At 46.2% G+C, this 20,144-nt stretch overlaps 1 protein-coding gene across 1 annotated transcript in view; it reads right to left on the bottom strand.

The window, feature by feature from the left end:
* DSCAM (DS cell adhesion molecule) overlaps window positions 1-20,144 on the bottom strand; it is a 695,428-nt gene that overhangs the window by 99,231 nt on the left and 576,053 nt on the right. The window contains exons 17-19 of the mRNA XM_040249128.1: window positions 17,764-18,004; window positions 15,978-16,124; window positions 7,834-7,989 (exon numbers count right to left, since the gene is read on the bottom strand). Of these exons, the coding sequence (XP_040105062.1) occupies window positions 7,834-7,989; window positions 15,978-16,124; window positions 17,764-18,004 (544 nt within the window). The remainder of the gene's footprint in view (window positions 1-7,833; window positions 7,990-15,977; window positions 16,125-17,763; window positions 18,005-20,144) is intronic.

Genomic DNA, 20,144 nt, shown 5'->3' with positions numbered 1-20,144 from the left:
AACACTTACTCATCACTCATCTTCTGCTAACTCCCATTTTCTCAAGAAAACCTTCTCTGTCACCAGCTTTGATGAGGTTAGGGCTCCAGGGTTCTCTGAAGACTCTTCTTCATGAGACTTGGGGCTGTAACCCACTCAGGAGTGACTGGTAAATATCTGACTCCCCCACCAGCCTGCAAGCCTCACCAGGTCACCCTGTTGTCTACCCTGTCCCCAGGGCCCTGGCCAGTATCTGGAACATATGAGGTCCTCCAAGCAGACTTTCTAAATGAGCTCAGTGTGGCAGGCAGGGTTCTAAGACAGTACCCAAGATTCTCACCCCCTGATGTACACACCTGCGTAATTACTTCCCCCTCCATGTGGGTGGTACCTGTCACTGTGATGGATGGATCATTCTCAAAATCAGGTTACATACTGTGCAAAGGTGAAGGGATTTTGCAGATATATTAAGGACACAATCAGCTGGCTTTAAGTTAATTGAAAGGGGAGTACCTTGGGTGGGCCAGACCTAATCAGATGAGCAGCTTAAAAGAGGGTCTAGAGGTCAGACAGGGGTTGGAACTGTAGAGACAAGGTCCTGTGGGTGATGAGGGGCAAGCTGCCTCACTGTGACCACATACCCATGAGACCCTGCTGGGCCACATGACGGGGGTAGGGGCATGGCCTCTCGGAGCCAAGAAGATGGTCTCAGCCCTGAGGTCACATGGAAATGGATTCTGCTCAACACCAGTGAGCTTGGGCTTCCTAGGTGGCTCAGCAGGTAAAGAACCTGCCTGCCAATGCAGGAGACATAAGAGATGTGGGTTTGATCCCTAGGCTGTGAAGATCCCCTGGAGGAGAGGATAGAAATCTACTCTAGGGTTCTTGTGTGGGGCTTCCCTCATAGCTCAGTTGGTAAAGAATCTGCCTGCAATGCAGGAGAGCCTGGTTTGATTCCTGGGTCAGGAAGATCCCCTGGAGAAAGGATAGGCTACTCACTTCAGTATTCTTGGCCTTCCCTTGTGGCTCAGCTGGTAAAGAATCCGCCTGCAATGTGGGAGACCTGGGGTCGATCTCTGGGTTGGGAAGATCCCCTGGAGAAGGGAAAGGCCACCCACTCCCGTATTCTGGCCTGGAGAATTCCATGGACTGTATAGTCTATGGGGTGGCAAAGAGCCGGATACAACTGAGTGACTTTCACTCTTTCTCATTTTTGCCTGGAGAATCCTGTGGATAGAGGAGCCTGGCAGGCTACGGGCCATAGTGTCACAAAGAGTTGGATACAAGTAAGCATGCATCCAGTGAACTTGGTGAGGACCTAACCTCAGGTGAGACTCTAGGCCAGTAACCATGGTGATTTCAGCCTGTGAGGTCCTGAGTTGGGAGTACTCAGACAACGGTACCTGGACTCCTGACCCCAGGAAATGGTCAGATAATGAATTTGTATTTTAAGGTTTTGAGGATTTGCTGTACAACATAGAACATGCATCCATATAGTCCAGCCATCTAATAGTGTATCTTCATATGAAACATCAGTGTTATTGCTCTGTAAAAATACTGCCTTGATTTGAAGTAAGACAGAAATCTAAGGATCTTACAGACACTTTGATCAACTTCATTTTTATCATTATCATCTTTCTGGCCTCAATGATCAGCCACAGGCAGGGTTGTGCATGTGTGTGTGTGTGTGGTTTATGGCTTGTCTGGTGTGTGTAGTATTTGTGTATGTGATGTGTGCTTTGTGATTTGTGTGATGTGTGAAATGTGTGTGTATAGTATGTCTGCATGCGTATTGTGAAAATGGTGTGTTTGTGTATATGTGGTGTACACGATACATGGTGTGTGTGCTGTATGTGTAACGTGTGTTTACAGTGTGTGTGCATATGTGTCATGCGTGTCTATATGGTGTGTGTGGTGCATATGGTATGTGTCGTGTGAGTGCATGCATGCATGTGTCTGGTATGTGTGGTGTTTGTGGGGTGTATGCACTGTTTATGTGTGCAAGTGTGTGGTGTGTGTGGTTTGTGGTGTGTGTGGTTTGTGTACATGTGCATGCTTGTCATGTATGTGTACATGATGTGTGTGGAGTGTGTGTGGTATGCATAGCGTAAGTGCACGTTTGTGGTGTGTGTGGTTTGTGCATATTGCATATTTGTGTGGTGTATGTGTATGTGGTATGTGTGGTGTGTGATGTATAGTCTAAGTATATGTGCCTCGTGCATGTGGTATGTGTGTGCTGTGTGTGCACCTGTGTGTGCATGTGACCCACCAGCACACCTGGGCCCACTGGAACCACGGCTCCACGTGGCTTCTCTGAGCCATGAGCAGGAGACGCGGGGCTGCAGGGACAGACCCATGATGGGAGTATCCTCACACCCATGCAGTCTCCACCACACTCCAGTACATCTGGCCTTTGCTCTCACAAGAGCTGTGGTTTCCAAACAGCCTTTAAAGTGGGAAAATCCTTCAAAGTATCATGTGGGAGACCCATGTGTAACATGATGGAAGTGGAGGGGCTCTTCCTGAAGCAGAGCAAGGAGTCCTCCAAGGGCTTCCCGATCACCACTGGATACCTCTGGGGGCCCCAGGAGCCCGTGTGAGGATCCCCATAGTGCAGGGGGTTTTGATGCCCACAGGGTGGAAGGCCTCCTGGGATGTCCTGGTCTACTGTGTGGCTGTGTGTGTGACTATGGCACAGAGCAAATCCCAACCCTGCCAGCTGCAGCAGGACTCTGGAGCGGGGCTGATACAAAGCCTTCTGTTTCCTGAAGGGCGGCACTGCTGGTGGCTAGACAAATACACACGTGCACGTGCGCGCACACACACACACACACACACACACACAGAGTCCATCACTTCTAAGGTAAACCAAAGTGAAGTTACTCTATCATCTGAGAACACACCATCCGTGCCATCCAGGGGATGCATGGCTCAAGATAGGAATGGCTAGAGGACTCAAAAATATCCTGATTCTGTTGCTTTCTCTCTTTCTCTTAGCTCCACTTTCAGATGTCCTAACAAGGAGATTGTTAACCACGGCAGGAGGGACCAAAGATCACATATCACAGTTCCTGTTGACCTTCCCACACGTCAGTTCACAGAGCTCTGTGCACTGCGATGCGTTCAGTAAATATTTGCACTTAAACCATCTCTATTTATACATGTGCAATGTTTACTTTGCAGAAAAGGATCAAGGCTGAAATTACCTTACGCATGCAGCATGAAAATAATTGGAAAATTATTAGATTGTGTTTGTGTGTGTTCTGTTTCTCTGTGGCTTTGCTCAGATTAAAATCTCAAGCAAATAAAATGGCATTAGGATTTCACAAACATTTTAGAATTCAGAATTAGTTGTCTTGTGTTCAGAACCAGAAAGCTAGATACACAAGTAATCTTTTGTGGTCTTGAAGCAATAATAAAAATGCAAGTTCTCATTGATTGAACAGTTCTCATGGAACATTGGGAAGAGAATCTGAAATGTAAGCAATTCTTCCAGACCTCAAGAATGTATCCATGGACCATGACTATGGTCCTGATGGATCTGAGACTTGTCTATGGGCCCAGTAATGTGTCCAGCAGTCTACATCACAGATGTATATGAAGGATCTCCATATTCTTGGAGAATATGACCAAGAATCTTTATGCTGCTGCTAAGTCGCCTCAGTCATGTCCGACTCTGTGCGACCCCATAGATGGCAGCCCACCAGGCTCCCCCATCCCTGGCATTCTCCAGACAAGACCACTGCAGTAGGTTGCCATTTCCTTCTCCAATGCATGAAAGTGAAAAGTGAAAGTGAAGTCGCTCAGTTGTGTCCGACTCTTAGCGACCCCATGGACTGCAGCCTACCAGGCTCCTCCACCCATGGGATCTTCCAGGCAAGAGTACTGGCGTGGGTCGCCATTGCCTTCTCCAAGAATCTTTATAGACACTGATAAACTACTTCAGTTCAGTTCAGTTCAGTTTAGTTGCTCAGTCATGTCTGACTCTTTGCAACCCCATGGACTGCAGTACACCATGCTTCCATGTCCATCACCAACTCCCAGAGCTTGCTCAAACTCATGTCCATTGAGTCAGTGATGCCATCCAACCATCTCATCCTCTGTCGTTCCCTTATCCTCCTGCTCTCAATCTTTCCCAGCATCAGGGTCTTTTTCAAGGAGTCAGTTCTTTGCATCTGGTGGCCAAAGTATTGGAGCTTCAGCTTCAGCTTCAGCATCGGTCCCTCCAATGACTATTCAGGGTTGATTTCCTTTAGGATTGGCTGGTTTGATCTCCTTGCTGTCCAAGGGACTCTCAAGAGTCTTCTTCAGCACCATAGTTCAAAAACATCAATTGTTCAGCACTCAGCCTTCTTTTTGCTCCAATTCACATCCATGGCTGACACAATTCTTCACCATTTCTAGATTGGTGAGTTTTTTTGTGTGATTCTGGGAGATAGGCTTATTGTTATACCAGTTTTTCTCTCCTTTTCCCCAATCTCTACTCTGCTTCTTTTTGAACATGCTAATGATTTATCTCAAGTAAATATTGACCCTTGGTTTTGCACTACTCTTTATCCACTCCCTACCACAAGTGGAATTCCTGACTCCTTCCTGGGGTAACTGATATACCTGAGGCAGGACCTTCCACAATCAATTGCATCTCCCCTTATTATTAACACTGGATATGAAAGAAGGGAATAATTGATTTAAAAATTAGACTTTGGGTCTCAGGCCAAGCTTTGAGATAGAACTCTATGATGATTTCTAAATTTGGAGGAGTAATGAAAAACTGATCCAAATGAGGGAGCAGTGGAGAGGCTTCCCCTTTCACTGGATTTCTGTACTTTCTTCTGAAAAATGCAGGTGTCAAAATTCATGTTGCCAATCAATTTGTTCTTTAAATACTAATTCCAGTGACATCTGTGTTATTGCTTAGCAATGCAAAAGACAGTTCCACCCTCGCTCTGAAGGAGTGGAGATCAAATAATCAAATGTCTAGTGTCAGGAACTGTCCCACTATGTGTCAAGCTAGGTGATGTTTGCACACATCAATTCACTTTTTAGATTTTAATTCTCTGCAGTTTGATTGACATGGAAATTTGGTACATCAAGATGGTTCAGTTCAGAGAAAGTGTGATAAGGTGCCAAAGTCCCCTGGGCAGCAAGTGGCATAGCAAACATCTTGATGAGACTCTTTGTTTACTGCATTTAAAAAATTAGGGACTTCCCTGCTAGTCCGGTGGCTGAGACCCCACACTTTCAATGAAGAGGGCCTGGGTTCGATCTCTGGTCAGGGAACTAAAGCCCACATGCTTCACCTAAAAGGTAGTGTGTGCTGCAACTGAAACCCAGCACAGCCAAATGAATAAATAAGTACAAATTTTAAAAATTATTTTAAATTTAAAGTTTATTTTTAATTTTAAAAATTTATTTATTGTGTTTTAAACTTTAAATTTAAATGTATTTAAAAATTAAATTATTTAAATAATAATTTAAAGAATTAAATTATTCACTCAGGACATAGCTTTGCAGACATCTCTTTGAACCTGTGACTTCCTAATGGCATGGTATTTTGACCTTCAGTTCAGTTCAGTCGCTCAGTCATGTCTGACTCTTTGCGACCCCATGAATTGCAGCACGCCAGGCCTCCCTGTCCACCACCAACTCCCGGAGTTTACCCAGACTCATGTGCATCGAGTCGGTGATGCCTCAGATTTCCCTAAAGAATCCAATAACTGAGCAAGATGACTGGGACCTGCCTATAATTGGGAATAATTACTCGTGTGTACTAGAAAGACTCGGGGGGGATGAGGCTTAATTCGTGTGCAGGAACTAGAATGCAAGAAGGGCTAGTGAAGATGATGGTGGAAGGGTGGATGGATAGGCTGCTTCAGGGGCAGGGCTGGGTTCCCTGAGGGGAGAGCAGAGAGAGGTGCTGTGAACATCAGGGGAGTGTCCTTAGGAGACAGACAAGCTGAAGGGGAGAGTGTCTCCAGGCCTCCAAGTGCATGTCCCTAGCCTGGTCCCACAGGACAGTCATGGGGAGAAGCAGCAGCATGCTTATATCCTAGGTAGCAAAGGACATCGGGCTTCCCAGGTGGCGCTAGTGGTCAAGAACCCACCTGCCAATGCAGGAGACACAAGAGATGCGGGTTCAGTCTTTGGGTTGGGAAGATCCCCTAGGGGAAGGCATGGCAACCCACTCCAGTATTCTTATCTGGAGAATCCCATGGGCAGAGGACCCTGGTGGGCTATAGTCCATAGGGCCACAGAAAGTTGGACATGATTGAGTGACTGAACACACACACACACTCACTCACACACTCACACACACACACACACACACAGTAAAGGACATCTACTCTGCCCATACACAGGCAGTCATGAGCAGTGAACAATAGCTCTCCCACCCCTGCCCTGACCAGCTTCCTAGGGAACTTAGGCTTGAAAGAAGTAAAAAAAAAAAAAAAAAAAAATTGTGGAGCCAAAACAGCACAAAATTTAGCTGTAGTGGTTGCATCTCAACCCTGGCTCTGGCGTAATTCTGAACTCCAATCTGGAAAGTTCCACACAGGTATCAAATTGACATCAGTTGCCCCTTCCTTTATTAAGGTAGAAACTGCTTTTTCACTATTGCTATAATATGTTTGCTCATGCTTCATCGCTCAGTAATGTCTGGCTCTTTGTGACCTCCATGGACTGTAGCCCGCCAGGCTCCTCTGTCCATGGGATTTCCTAGGGAAGCATACTAGAGTGGGTTGCTAGTTCCTTCTTCAGCTATAGTATGTATCAGAAGTCAAATTATTCTTCAGCACATCTTGGATAAGGCACCCCAGGCTTTACCTTAATATAAAATGTGATTTGCCTTACAGTTTTTGTAGGATTGGGAAACAGCCATATAACAAGTCCAAACTGCGTGGAATGGTAAGATTAGTGATCTGAGAAATGTGCTATAATTAAAATTTTACTAAATTATCATAAACCTTTGTAAAAGTGAAAGTCGCTCAGGTGTGTCCAGCTCTTTGTGACCCCATGGACTATACAGTCCATGGAATTCTCCAGCCAGAATATTGGAGTGGGTAGCCTTTCCCTTCTCTAGTGGATCTTCCCAGTCTAGGAATCAACCTGGGGTCTCCTGCATTGCAGGCGGATTCTTTACCAACTGAGCTATGAAGGAAGCCCCCAGAACCCTTGTAAGAAATTTTTTAAAATCAATATGAAATTCTCAATTGAGGGCTTATTCTAATGTTACTCCAAAGATGGCAGAGCATAGGATGATGTAGATTATCACATAATGTTTAAGTGGAGAGATGGAATTGGTCAGAGCTTACACTAATAGCTGCAGAGTCACTGAAATTGTTCTAATGGGCATCCCAGGTGGCTCTAGTGGTGGAGAATCTGCCTGGCAACACAGGAGATGCAAGCGACGTGGGTTTGATCCCTGGGTAGAGAAGATCTCCTGGAGCAGGGCATAGCAACCCTCTCCAGTATTCTTGCCTGGAGAATCTCACAGACAGCAGAGCCTGGTGGGTTACAGCCCACGGGGTTGCACAGAGTCGGACACAGCTGAAGCGACTTCCCACGTGGTTCCCCAAAACAGAATGAAAAATTATAGGGGAAGAGAGAAACAACGGATAATCAAACAAAGGTGACATAGGAAGAGTGGTCAGAATCGTGCTGGAATATTTTAGGAGGGCAGCAAAAAGCTTTCAAGGAGCCACGTCAGGAATCGGTGGGTGAATTAACCCTCTGACCCAGCCTTTCTGACAATGGCTCCTTCCTGGGGATGTTGCCACGTGGCATGAGCCTCCTGTGTGTCCCCTGGAGGTTCAGACGGGACCTGAGCCCCCCACGACCTGCCCCCGTGCTCACCATCCTCTTTGGTCCGGGTGAAGATCTGCTCGCTCCGGACGCCGTCTCCAGCCCGGGTAAAGGCCAGCACCTGGATGCTGTAGTTGGTGTATTTCTCCAGCCCATCCAGCTCTAGGGAGGGCTGTGTGGTGGTGACGTTTTTAATCTCACCCAGCTCTGGAGGACAAGAAAACACAAGCGTGTTACCATGGCTGTTGGCATGTTCTTACTGCTGCCCAGTTCTGGGCCCCCATCAATCACTCCCTGAAATCACTCAGGGGTGTGGGCACAGCCTTTGTGAGACACTGACCCTCTGCAGTCTCTTGAAAAACATCATTTGCACCAAATTGCCACAGAGTGCCAAGAAGAAGAGAAGTCTGGAAAACAGCAGTTCAGTCCAGTTAAGTGTTATAAACTCAATGCCAACAGGCCCCTCCAGAACTGTCCCCAAGCAGGAGTAACCCAGCAGATTCCCTGCACACTGGCCCCAAGAAGCCAGGACCACGTAGGCTCACTGCATACAGATACTTCTAACTGCTCATTAAGAAGCTTCTACAAGTCGAGCTTAGTTTTCTGGTTAACATAAGCAGACTCCTTTAAGGTACATGTGTTTTCTAGCACCTAACTTAAACTGTGGTGGCCCGGCACGCTCCTCCTATCACCTGGAGTGAACCCCTTGCCCACATGACAGGCTGATGTGTCAGAAACGCATCGTCAGCTAAAAATGCTTTGTGTTCTGCAGCGGGATCAGATAATGACATGCAAAGATGGAACTTTATGCTGGCCTGCCTGAAGCCCATGATGCATGGCAGCTTGAGAAAACTCATAGGGCCTTGGGAAATATCGGCAGGGATGCTCTGGATTTAGAAATGAGCCATTGGCAGAGGAGCTGGAGGAGGAGAGAGGGGCCAAAGGGCTGCCCACCTTTAGGGCAAGTGGTCATTTGTGGAATGTTTGGTGCAGCCTGACCCCTGTGCCTGGTGGGCTGGTTTACTAAGAACGGGGGTGGGAGATGGGCCAGGAAGGAGACCTCCTTGATGTCTGGTCATCTCTGCACACAGCGCACGCAACACTCACAACAAGCTGTCCCGCAGTGTCTCTCGCCTTCTCTGGCCTCAGGAAACACAGCTGACACGCCACGTTGCTCCTAAGGTGCCCTTTGCTGGGTTCCCATGCTAACTCACTCACTCAACACGAATATCCTTTTGTTTCCACTGGCTGTTCCTTTTACAGGAGGGGAAACTGAGGCAGAGAGAGGCTCAATGTCTTCGCCAGGTCACGGATCTGAACACAAAGGCTGAGAGCGGTGGCTGTGGCACCGCATATGGTGTGGCGGTATGCGCACGGTCCACCCTCTCAGCTACCCCCCGAGGACACTGGGTGGATGCGTGCTGGCCGGAGGAACGGGATTTCTACCAGCCTGGTTTTCCCTTCTTGCTCTTTGTTCTTCTCTCTTGTCCTCCTAGCATGTTGTGTGGACGTTTGGAGATTAGTGGTCAGTTATTTTGTGGTTATGGTGACTATGAATGTCTGTGTTTACCTTTTGTCATTAAAAGGTGATATCAGGGCTGAATTGGACACAGTAAGAAAGCTGAATTTCAAATAAAGCAGGCGGTAGTCGAGGTTTGTCACTCCCATGCCAGGGACCCCTGTGTTTGATGACAGTTGGGACAGGAGGGGAGAAACAATGGGTCTCAGGCATGGCCCTGGACCCAGTAGGAGCCCAAGGCCTGTTTCCATCATGAGCAGCTCATGGGCAAGTTCTGGAGGCAGGATGCTTTGCTGGGGGGAGAGCAGGGCCAGGGTGTAGCCCCCCAAAGATGCCTGAGGTCCAGTGTCTCCTGGGGGCTATCAGCCAGAGGCAGACTTTCAAGGGCCACAATTGAGAAGTCGCAGCAGATGGCTTGTGAAAATGAGAAGAATGTTTGCTCCTGTGTGGTCCCTGTGCACTTGGAAAGTTGACAATCATCACTCTCAGATGGGTTAGAAATGCTTTCCTGTGAAAGAACAGTCTTTCCTGGGTGGCCATCTGACCTCTTTCCATTACACTATTCATTTATAATTTTCATTTTCCTGAACATAGATAATGTAGGTCAGTGGGAGTAGCATAACTCAAATGCTTATGAAAAAAATGCAAGTATAGTTCTCCTCAAGATCTTTCCAGATTTAGGAACTTTTACATTGTGACAAAGATTATGCCAAAGAAGGGCAATGCCAAAGAATGTTCAAACTACTGCACAATTGCACTCATTTCACATGCTACCAAAGTAATGTTCAAAATTTTCCAACCCAGTCTTCAATAGTATATGAGCCAAGAACTTCCAGATGTTCAAGCTGGGTTGAGAAAAGGCAGAGGAACCAGAGATCAAATTGCCAACATCCGCTGGATGGTAGAAAAAGCAAGAGAATTCCAGAAAAACATCTACATCTGCTTCACTGACTATGCTAAATAAAGCCTTTGACTTTGTGGATCACAACAAACTGTAGAAAATTCTTAAAGAGATGGGAATACCAGACCACCTAAACTGCAACCTGAGAAACCAGTATGCAGGTCAAGAAGCAACAGTTAGAACCAGACATGGAAAAACAGACTGGCTCCAAATTGGGAAAGGAGTACATCAAGGCTGTATATTGTCACCCTGCTTATTCAACTTATACGCAGAGTACATCATGAGAAATGGCAGGCTGGGTGAAGGACAAGTTGGGATCAAGATTGCCAGGAGAAACATCAGTAATCTCAGATATGCAGATGACACCACCCTTATGGCAGAAAGTGAAGGGGAACTAAAGAACCTCTTGATGAAGGTGAAAGAGGAGAGTGAAAAACTTGGCTTAAAACTCAGTATTCAAAAAGCGAAAGTCATGGCATCAAGTCCCACCACTTCATGGCAAATGAATGGGGAAACAATGGAAACAGTGATGGACTTCATTTTCCTGGGCTCCAAAATCACTGCAGATGGTGACTGCAGTCACAAAATTAAAAGACCCTTGCTCCTTGGAAGAAAAGCTATAATAAATCTAAAGGCTATGGTTTTTCCAGTGGTCATGTATGGATGTGAGAGTTGGAATGTGAAGAAAGCTGAGCGCTGAAGAATTGATGCTTTTGAACCATGGTGTTGGAGAAGACTCTTGCTCCTTGGAAGAAAAACTATGATAAACCTAAAGGCTATGGTTTTTCCAGTGGTCATATATGGATGTGAGAGTTGGACTGTGAAGAAAGCTGAGCACCAAAGAATTGATGCTTTTGAACTGTGGTGTTGGAGAAGAGTTGAGAGTTCCTTGGACTGCAAGGAGATCTAATCAGTCCATCCTAAAGGAGATCAGTCCTGGGTGTTCATTGGAAGGACTAATGTTGAAGCTGAAACTCCAATCCTTTGGCCACCTGATGTGAAGAGCTAACTCACTGGAAAACACCCTGATGCTGGGAAAGATTGAGGGCAGGAGAAGAAGGGGACAACAGAGGATAAGATGGTTGGATGGCATCACCAACTCAATGGACATGGGTTTGGGTGGACTCTGGGAGTTGGTGATGGACAGGGAGGCCTGGTGTGCTGTGGTTCATGGGGTTGCAAAGAGTGGGACATGACTGAGCAACTGAACTGAACTGAAAGTGAGTGAAGTCTCTCAGTCGTGTCCGACTTTTGCGACCCCATGGACTGCAGCCTACCAGGCTCCTCTGTCCATGGGATTTTCCAAGCAGTAGTACTGGAGTGGGTTGCCATTTCCTTCTCCAATGACAAACCTAGGCAGCATATTAAGACAGAGACGTTACTTTGCTGACAAAGGTCTGTATAGCCAAAGCTATGGTTTCTCCAGTGGTCATTATGGATGTGAGAGTTGGACCATAAGGAAGGCTGAGTGCCAAAGAATTGATGCTTTTGAACTGTGGTGTTGAGAGTCCTTTGGATTGCAAGGAGATCAAACCAGTCAATCCTAAAGGAAATCAACTCTGAATATTCATTGTAAGTACTGATGCTGAAACTGAAGCTCCAATACTTTGACCACCCGATGAGAAGAGCCGACTCACTGGAAAAGACCCGGCTGCTAGGAAAGGTTGAAGGCAGGAGGAGGAGGACATGAGATGGTTGGATGGCATCACCAACTCGATGGACATGAGTTTGAGCAAGCTCCAAGAGATGGTGAAGGACAGAAAAGCCTGGCGTGCTATAGTCCATGGGTTTGCAAAGAGTTGGATATGACTGAGTGACTGAACAACAACTCACACACACACTCACACAATCAGGGAAAATATGATGCAACTCAGGAAAGGGGCTCCTGGGGGCTGTGTGCCGGGCTAGTTATGAAAACTATGCTACATCATATGAGCTCTGGTTTTAAGGTTTTCGCTTTTATCTTTATGAAAGGCCCAGGGTCTCTATGTTACAGGGGAAATACGACCTCTAATTATAGCCCAGGGAAGGCATGCCGAAGGGGCTGGCTGTTTCTGGGTGAGATACAGTGATGCAGAAGAGAAGAGTTGAGAGGAGAAGGGCAAAGTGGGGTACCCTGATCTTTTTAATACACCGGATCATGAATTACCACACTAATTGGAATTAGTATTTGGATGTTGACTCATACTGAGGTCCACATTATTTGGGTGACTCAATTTATCACGAACCATGAATAGGCCTGGAGTCCAAACCCCTATTTAAAATTACCCCCAAGCATTTTTAAAAATCCCCAGAGCCCCTGAATCAACCGCAGAAACACCTCATTCCCTCTGTTTCAGGGGTATTTTCCTGACCAGCCCATGTGGAAGAAGTAAAAGGGTGAATTATGAAAAAAGCCAGAAGCAAACAGCGTGCTTCATTTGTTGTTCGTTTAAGCTCCCGGTCTTCTTTATGGCTTAAACATCAATTTCTATCAATTACTTTTTCAAAGTGCCAGTGGAGTAATTTAAAAATATGTATATGGGACTGTACAATGGAGATTAACAACATTGTACATCAACTATACTTCAATAAAATAAATTTTTAAAATATATGGCAAGAATAGTGTTCGGTTGAAGTCATGAGTAAAACAACATAAAACAGAAAAGAAATTCAGAAACCATACTATTTATAGTACAAAAGTTTTTTTAAACTTTATGTTTTAAAGCAAAATACTTTTTATGTATTTATTTATACCCTCCCTCATTCTCAAAGGGTTTTCAGGAAGAAATCAAAATGGGGTGGAAATGACTCCCCCCGCCCATCTCCTTGACTTGCCAGCATCACACCAAAAGCCCAGTTTGGCACCTAAGTGTTGCTTTGATTCAGAATCTGTCTTTTTTGTCTGGGAGAAAGAGAGAAGGGTTGAAAAGCCGTTGGATTCAGATGAAATGGGGCCAGCTTCCCAGTAATCTCAGAGAAGCTGCTTCTGTCTTTAAAATTCTTTGACTTTCAGATAATAAAATACTCAGAAATTTCATGGACATATTGTATATTTAACTATCCTAGCAAGTGAATTAACCATTTTTTGTTTTATCTGGTCATATTAGAAGAAGAAAATGCTTTTTTATGCATATTTTTGAAAGTATTTGGGGAAAATACTAACCACAGGGGTAGTAACAATGTCTTTCTCAGCCTGCCTGAGCATGTGAGTGCGTGTGTGGTGTGTTCGCAAGCTTAGCAGGTATAACCTTGACACAAACACTGTGTTCTGTGTCTGTGGGTACCTCGGAGCCACAGTCTGAGGAGTTTGTGCAGAAGAATCCATGAATTCCATGACATTCCCTGCTAATTTCCAAATGTTAGCTCTCAGGGGTATCAGATAAAATGTGGCTACTCATAGCAGGCCTACATTTCTGAGAGTTTTTTTCTTTTGGAGATTAAGTGTAGAACTCGTACATTAGGTACTAAATCACATCACCTTGGTCTTCACAGAGGGAGTAGAAGTATCTTTAGAAACTATATGCATTTCCAAGCATTCTTTATTCAAAGTCTTTAATTTTTAAATATTCAAGTTTTTGAAGCTTTAAAATATATTGCTGACTAGACCATATTAACCACATCATCCTTCATAGAACTAAGATGGTAATAGGCACAATGAGCAAATATGAGTGAAATGTAGGGTGTTTAATTTAATCTGACTCAACATGAGGATTAGAATCAGAACAAGAAATGATATATTACGGTACTATGTCAGTAAAATAGATAATTTGCAAATTTTTTTTAACTCTGTACTTTACATCTGGGGCCTCCCTGGAAGATCAGATGGTAAATAATTTGTCTGCTAATGCAGGAGACATGGGCTTGATCCATGGCAACCTACTCCAGGATTCTTGTCTGGAGAAGTCCACGGACAGAAGAGCTACAGTCCATGGTGTCATAATGAGCTGGACACAGCTGAGCAACTAACCAACGTACTCGACATCCATGGGATTGTTCAAGCTCTTTTTGGGGATGAAGTGAAGTGCATCATCTGTGTAACTCCGTCCCTCGGTGGGGCTGTCTGTGCGTTACTGGGCTTGTGGGTCTCTGCTCAGAGCATCCCCCCCCCGTCTCACTAGACGAGAGCATCCGAGAGGAGCTGCATTTTCAGCGTCTGGCAGGAGCTTCGCGCCGAGAAGATGCTCAGAAGGTGAATCAGTGTCTCCCCCTGCTGGCGCTGCGCAAAGGGCTACCCTGGACGCCGGCGCTGCGCAAAGGGCTACCCTGGACGCCAGGAGGAACTGGGGCTGATCCTCAGCTCCGAGATCCAAGTCCGGTTACAGACATAAACAGCTCAGTTGGCCTCGGACCCAGCTGAGTACTTAGCACATTTATTAAGCTGCCTTTGCCGAGGTGTCTTCCATCTTTTATTCTCGCACCATGGCAACCCGCTCCAGTATTCCTTCCTGGGAAATGCTACGAACAGAGGAGCCTGTGGGCTACAGTCCATGGGGTCACAAAGAGTTGGACACAACTGAGCTACTGAGCACAAGAGCAGATCTCTGCAGCCTCTGAGGCCCAGTGTGTTCTGTTTACCTGGGTCTTCAGAGCAGACCCAGGAGGGCCTGAGCAGGGGTGGCAGGTGCTCCGGGGACCTCGACTGGGACCATCAGAAGGGCTGAAAGAAGCCCCAGACAAGGGTGGGGAGGCACCCTGGGAGCTGGGGGCGTTGGAAGGAGGCTGGAAACAGGGCCTGGGGAAGGGTGCAGGCATGGGAGGCCCCAGCCTTGGTCCTCAAGCGAATAGCAGGGCCTTTCCTGTTAGAGGCTGTAGTTCAGGGTGAGCCTGTCCTGCTCCTGGAGTGGCGCTCAGCCTGGCTCAGGGGCACCTACCCTCTGCAAGCGGAGAAACAGAGCCGTGTTCTGCCTGAGATGCTTGGAGCCCCAGTCTTGCTATCCTCCGAGCTGACCCTCTCTTGTGCTACATCCTGCCCCTAAACAGGAGGATTTTGTCCTACAACTTGAAAGCAAAGAAAGAAAAGAAAGAAAGAAACAAGAAGAATGAAGAAAGAGAGGATAGAGGAGGGGAAAAAAAGAGAAAGGAGCCAAAAATGGAGGGTTGGGATAAAATGTCTTCTCGCGGAGATAATAATACCCTCTGGTTCCAGTATTCTTCCTGAACCCCTTCCAGTTCAACTACAGGAGCTCAAGGACTTTCCCTGCTGAGTCCTGTCAGGAACAGGAAGGGGTCAGTCTTTTAGGACACACGTCACGTAGAACTTTCTAGATACAGATCAAGGTTTTGGTGCTGCCTGCAGAGGCTTGACATAGATACTCATAATTAGGAAAACACTTCTATTCCTAGATATCCCAAGTGCCAGCCACCCCCTCCTATCCTTCAAATTTGGAAAGTATATAATGTTTTAAAAGGGCTTCCTGGGTGGCTCAGCAGTAAAGAATCCGCCTGCAACGCTGGAGACACAGGCTTGATCCCTGGGTCGAGGAGATCATTTGCAGAAGGGAATGGCTACCCACTCCAGTATTCTTGCCTGGAAAATCCCATGGACAGAGGAGCCTGGTGGGCTACAGTCCATGAGGTCATAAAGGAGTCAGACATGATTTAGGGACTAAAACACCAGCACCAATGTTTTAAGCAGCTGTCCACACCTGTTAAAATGTCAGATATAAGACAAGAACAGAACAGTGTGGGGAAGGAGGAAAGCACTCAGAGATAAAGAAGTGCCCAGCTTGTACTAAATCCCAGGGCAGAAGGGGGCAGGTACAAATTCCATCGCCCATCATTTAATCCTCTTACCTCCATCCATGAGGTTAGCCCAGTAAATGACTCTGAACCCCTGGAGAATTCCATTCAAGGCTTCCTTGGAAAGCGTGGACCAGGATATTGATATGCTTTCTGGTGATGTTGCTATGGCTTGGACATTTTCGGGGGGGTAACTGGGCACTGAAATGAGATAATTAGACTCTATAAAAACTGATACTGAATAAGCAACATGAGTTTAATATTTCAAAAGTGCAAGCAAAAGAAAAAATTGCACTCAATCCCCCAAATTAAGGGGGAAAATGAGGACCACTTTCCTGTATAAGTAGGGTAACTCGGTAAAATACAATGACTTCATAAAACTTCCAGTGTCTCTCTTTGCAGAATAACTGCTTCACTTTCAAGCAGCTCGCCCCCGGCTTAGAGAGTTGAGAACACTTCTGACCCTACTGTATAAATTAAAAACCATTGCTTGTCTGGCTTATTTCCCCATCATTCTTGCAAACTACTGTGAGGATGAGGTGGTTGGATGGCATCACCGACTCAATAGACATGAATCTGAGCAAACTCCAGGAGATAGCTGAGGACAGAGGAGCCTGAAGTGCTGCAGTCCATGGGGTGGCAAAGAGTCAGACAAGACTTAGCAACTGAACATCAACAGTACAGTAAGTCCCCTGGTGCTGAGCAATGTCTGGAGTGTGAATTAAAAGCTCGCAAGCAGACATGTTACACTTACTGCTCCAACCCCAGCAGTGCCCCTTTCAATCCTAGAGCATCCATCAGAGGAAAGCAAAAATGGACTAGGATAGAGGCTAGAAGGATATTTCACATCGAGTTTATGCAAACCTTAAACATCATGACTGGGAAAGGGGGGAAGACAGTGACTGAATCACAAACATCAGTGAAAAATAAACATCAAAGTGCAAACCCAGAGGCCTATCTAACCGCAACTGCAAGGACTATGAAGATGGAAAGAAAATCCTGGATTTCCATTTACTAGCTCTCCCTGTAAAAATGGTCAGGATTTCTTTTCTCAGTTGTTCTTTAGGTCAGAAATTATAGATGCAAGTTACCACGTGTGTTCTCAAAGCACAAGAGGCAACTGCCGTGCCAGCCTTCTCCAGGAAAATGTGCCACCTCCTGCTACAGCTAACTCTGTATTTGGCCTCTGCACCTAAACGATGATGCTTCTAGACACCCTGATTTTATCTTTTTTAATTTACTTATTTTAATTGGAGGCTAATTACTTTACAATATTGTAGTGGTTTTTGCCATACATTGACATGAATCAGCCATGTAGACACCCTGATTTTCATGCACTGCTGGAGAATGTGAGCTTTTAGGCTGTCAACATGGGAGTGTATAGTAATTCCTTTTGGCCACTAGGGGGCGTGCGGTCACCGCGAGATTTGCTCCCGGAAGCCTGCTCATGTCTGTTCTCTGGTCTTAGAATGCTTGAAAATAAAAAGCAATGATTAAAAAAGAAGAAAGAAAGAAGGGGGGGGGGGAGGGGAAGCCCTCCTTAACGTTGACTTATGAGAAATTTTTAGAAAATCGAATTTCTACATTGTGCCCAGACTGCTGCAGTCATGGGGAGAGGCTTGGATTCACTTGGCAGAAGTCCACCTCTTGGTCTTGAAATGCAGGAGAAAAATGCTGAAAAGGGAGTGGATTCGGCTTTTCCATCAAGATGTATCCAGGGCGCCAAATCCAGGCAGCCTGCGAGTTAATTAGGACATGCTTCCCGCTGGAAGAAAGCCCCGGTCACAGCCGGCCAGGCTGACATCACCCCTGCACAGCCTGCAGGGGGCCAGGCACCTACCGTCCTCGAGGGTGGTGGTGATGATTTCCTGAGAAGAAGGCCCCGTCCCGGCCCGGTTGCAGGCCTGCACCACCAGGCCATACTGGGTGAACTTGTTGAGGTTGTCCAGGGTGTAAATCTCACTGTCCCCCGTGGTGTCGATACTGATGATGTTGAACTGGAAGTTGCCGCCGGTGCTGTACTCCCGGTAACCAATCTGGTAGCCACGGATAATCCCATTTTGCAAATGCTTCTTGGGAGCCTAAGCAGGAAAGAGAAGAACAAATACCATATATTAACGCATATATGTGGAATCTTAAAAAAAAAATGGTACAGATGAATCTGTTTACAGGATAGGAATAGAGCTGCTGCCAGAGAGAATAGACATATAGACACAGGATGGAATGAGAGGGTAGGATGAATCGAGAGAGTAGCATTGACATATACAGATAGATAGAATAGAGAGCTAGTGGAAAGCTGCTGTATATCACAGGGAGCTCAGCTCCGTGCCCTGTGATGACCTAGAGGGTTGGGAAGGGGGGAGGGAGGTTCAAGAGGGAGGGGATATATGTACCCATGTAGCTGATTCACACTGTTGTACAGCAGAAACTAACATGACATTGTAAAGCAACTTTATTCTGATTGAAAAAATAATATATACAGAAAAAAAGAATACTTGAGGTGGGACAGGAGATAAACCAGCGCCTGCCTATATTGTAGGGAGACAACAATGAAATTAAGTATGAAAACCATACAGATGTGGCAGTAGTAATAGCAGCTATAGCAGCAAACTCATCCCTAGAGGATGCCTGTGGCCAGGCGCTCTGCCTTCACCTGCATGGATATACCCAGCCCTCGCCACCGCCTGGGACACAGCACCTCGGGACCCTCACGGACACAGGAGGTCACACAAACAGCAGAGACAGGAGAGGAGTCCACTGCAGCGCCTGGGCACCCAGGCCCTCTGTCAAGCTGCTGGGCCGCTGGCTTCTCTAAGTGGTGGTGGAGTTTCAAAAGACAGATTGGGTTTGCGGCACCTCAGCCTCCATCAACCATCGTCTCGTGAGACTGATGTTCATGTGTTCACCGAGCAAAACCGACTGAGCTCCACTCTGCCACATGGTCCCAGGCACTGGAGAACAGAAGTGATTTTTTAAAAAAGGTCCCTGCCTGCATGGAGCTTACACTCTAATGGAATATTCCAGAATAAAGGTGTTTCCGGGTTGAAAGCTGAATGTGAACGGGAGTCCACCCCTGGCAAGAAGGCAAATCTCTTTTATTAAGGTCTGAGTCACTCTGGGATCATTTTATGGTGATTTAAGCTGGGCAAGGGAAGGCTGGAGCTAGCTTCTCTCTGAAAAGGATAAAGGGGTCAGTCTAGTAGAAGACAGAACAGTTCTCACTGCTATGTTGAATTTATTATTATTATTTTCTTAAGAATCTAGACTATTTCCAAGTATGTTTTAAGAACAACATCACAGTGATGCTCTACAGTGACAAAGGTATTATAAGTTTTCAGACAATCAACAGATATATGGGTATATGTGTGAGTATGTGTATCTGTATTATGTCTGTGTGTGCGTATATATGAGCATATATGTGTATGCATGTGAATGTGTCTGTGTGTGTGCGTGTATTTCAGTACAAGCTGTGGATCTCTCAGGGCTCTGAAAAGCTTTCTCAGGCCTGAGAATGTCTACAGCCCCGAGAATGTCTACAGCCCCGTTGGAGAGAGGAAACAAACACTTAGGAAGCTGTAGAGAAATCTGAAGTGCCTAAGTGTGTGGCCGTGGACAGGAGGCTAGCAGGCGTCCAGAAAGTGGTGAAGTGAGAGTGCTCTGAAGCAGTCAGAAGATGCTGACCGCAGGCGGGCCTGGAAGGACGACCAGGGCTCTGGAAATGGGGGGAGGGCGTGGGGTAAGAGAGAGACTGAGCAGCAAGGATGGGCGGTGGGGAGAGATGAGGAATGCACAGGGGTGAGGAATGGCAGGTAGAGAACAGACAAGGTGGATCTGCCCCCAGAGCGGGGGGCAGGCCTGAGGGATCGCCCTGGACAACAGACAGGAAGAAGTTCATGAGCAGACAGCAGCACAGATTCAGCAAACGTCTGTGGACTGCTCATCATGCTGGCTTCCTCATGGAATCAATGTCTCTGCTGTTTTTAGGAATTTGTCTGAATTACACAAGAGCAGTAAAATCCCATCTTTTCTCCAAGCACGTTTCCTCATTTATTGTTTTCTTGGATCCCACTGCTTTTCTCAATAGCCCATTGGGTTTCATGCATTTACATAGTCTAAATAGATATCAAAAAAACAGCCCTAGAAACCATCACTTCTGCAGTTAAGTTGGAACTTACAGACCTTGATGTAAAAGCTCACACCTATCGGAAGCGGATGTCTGTG

This window comes from Oryx dammah, unplaced genomic scaffold (genome assembly GCF_014754425.2).
Source record: "Oryx dammah isolate SB20612 unplaced genomic scaffold, SCBI_Odam_1.1 HiC_scaffold_2, whole genome shotgun sequence".
NCBI classification, from domain to species: Eukaryota; Metazoa; Chordata; class Mammalia; order Artiodactyla; family Bovidae; genus Oryx; species Oryx dammah.
The sequence above is the reverse complement of the archived record's forward strand: the minus strand, read 5'-3'. Positions and strand labels throughout refer to the sequence as shown.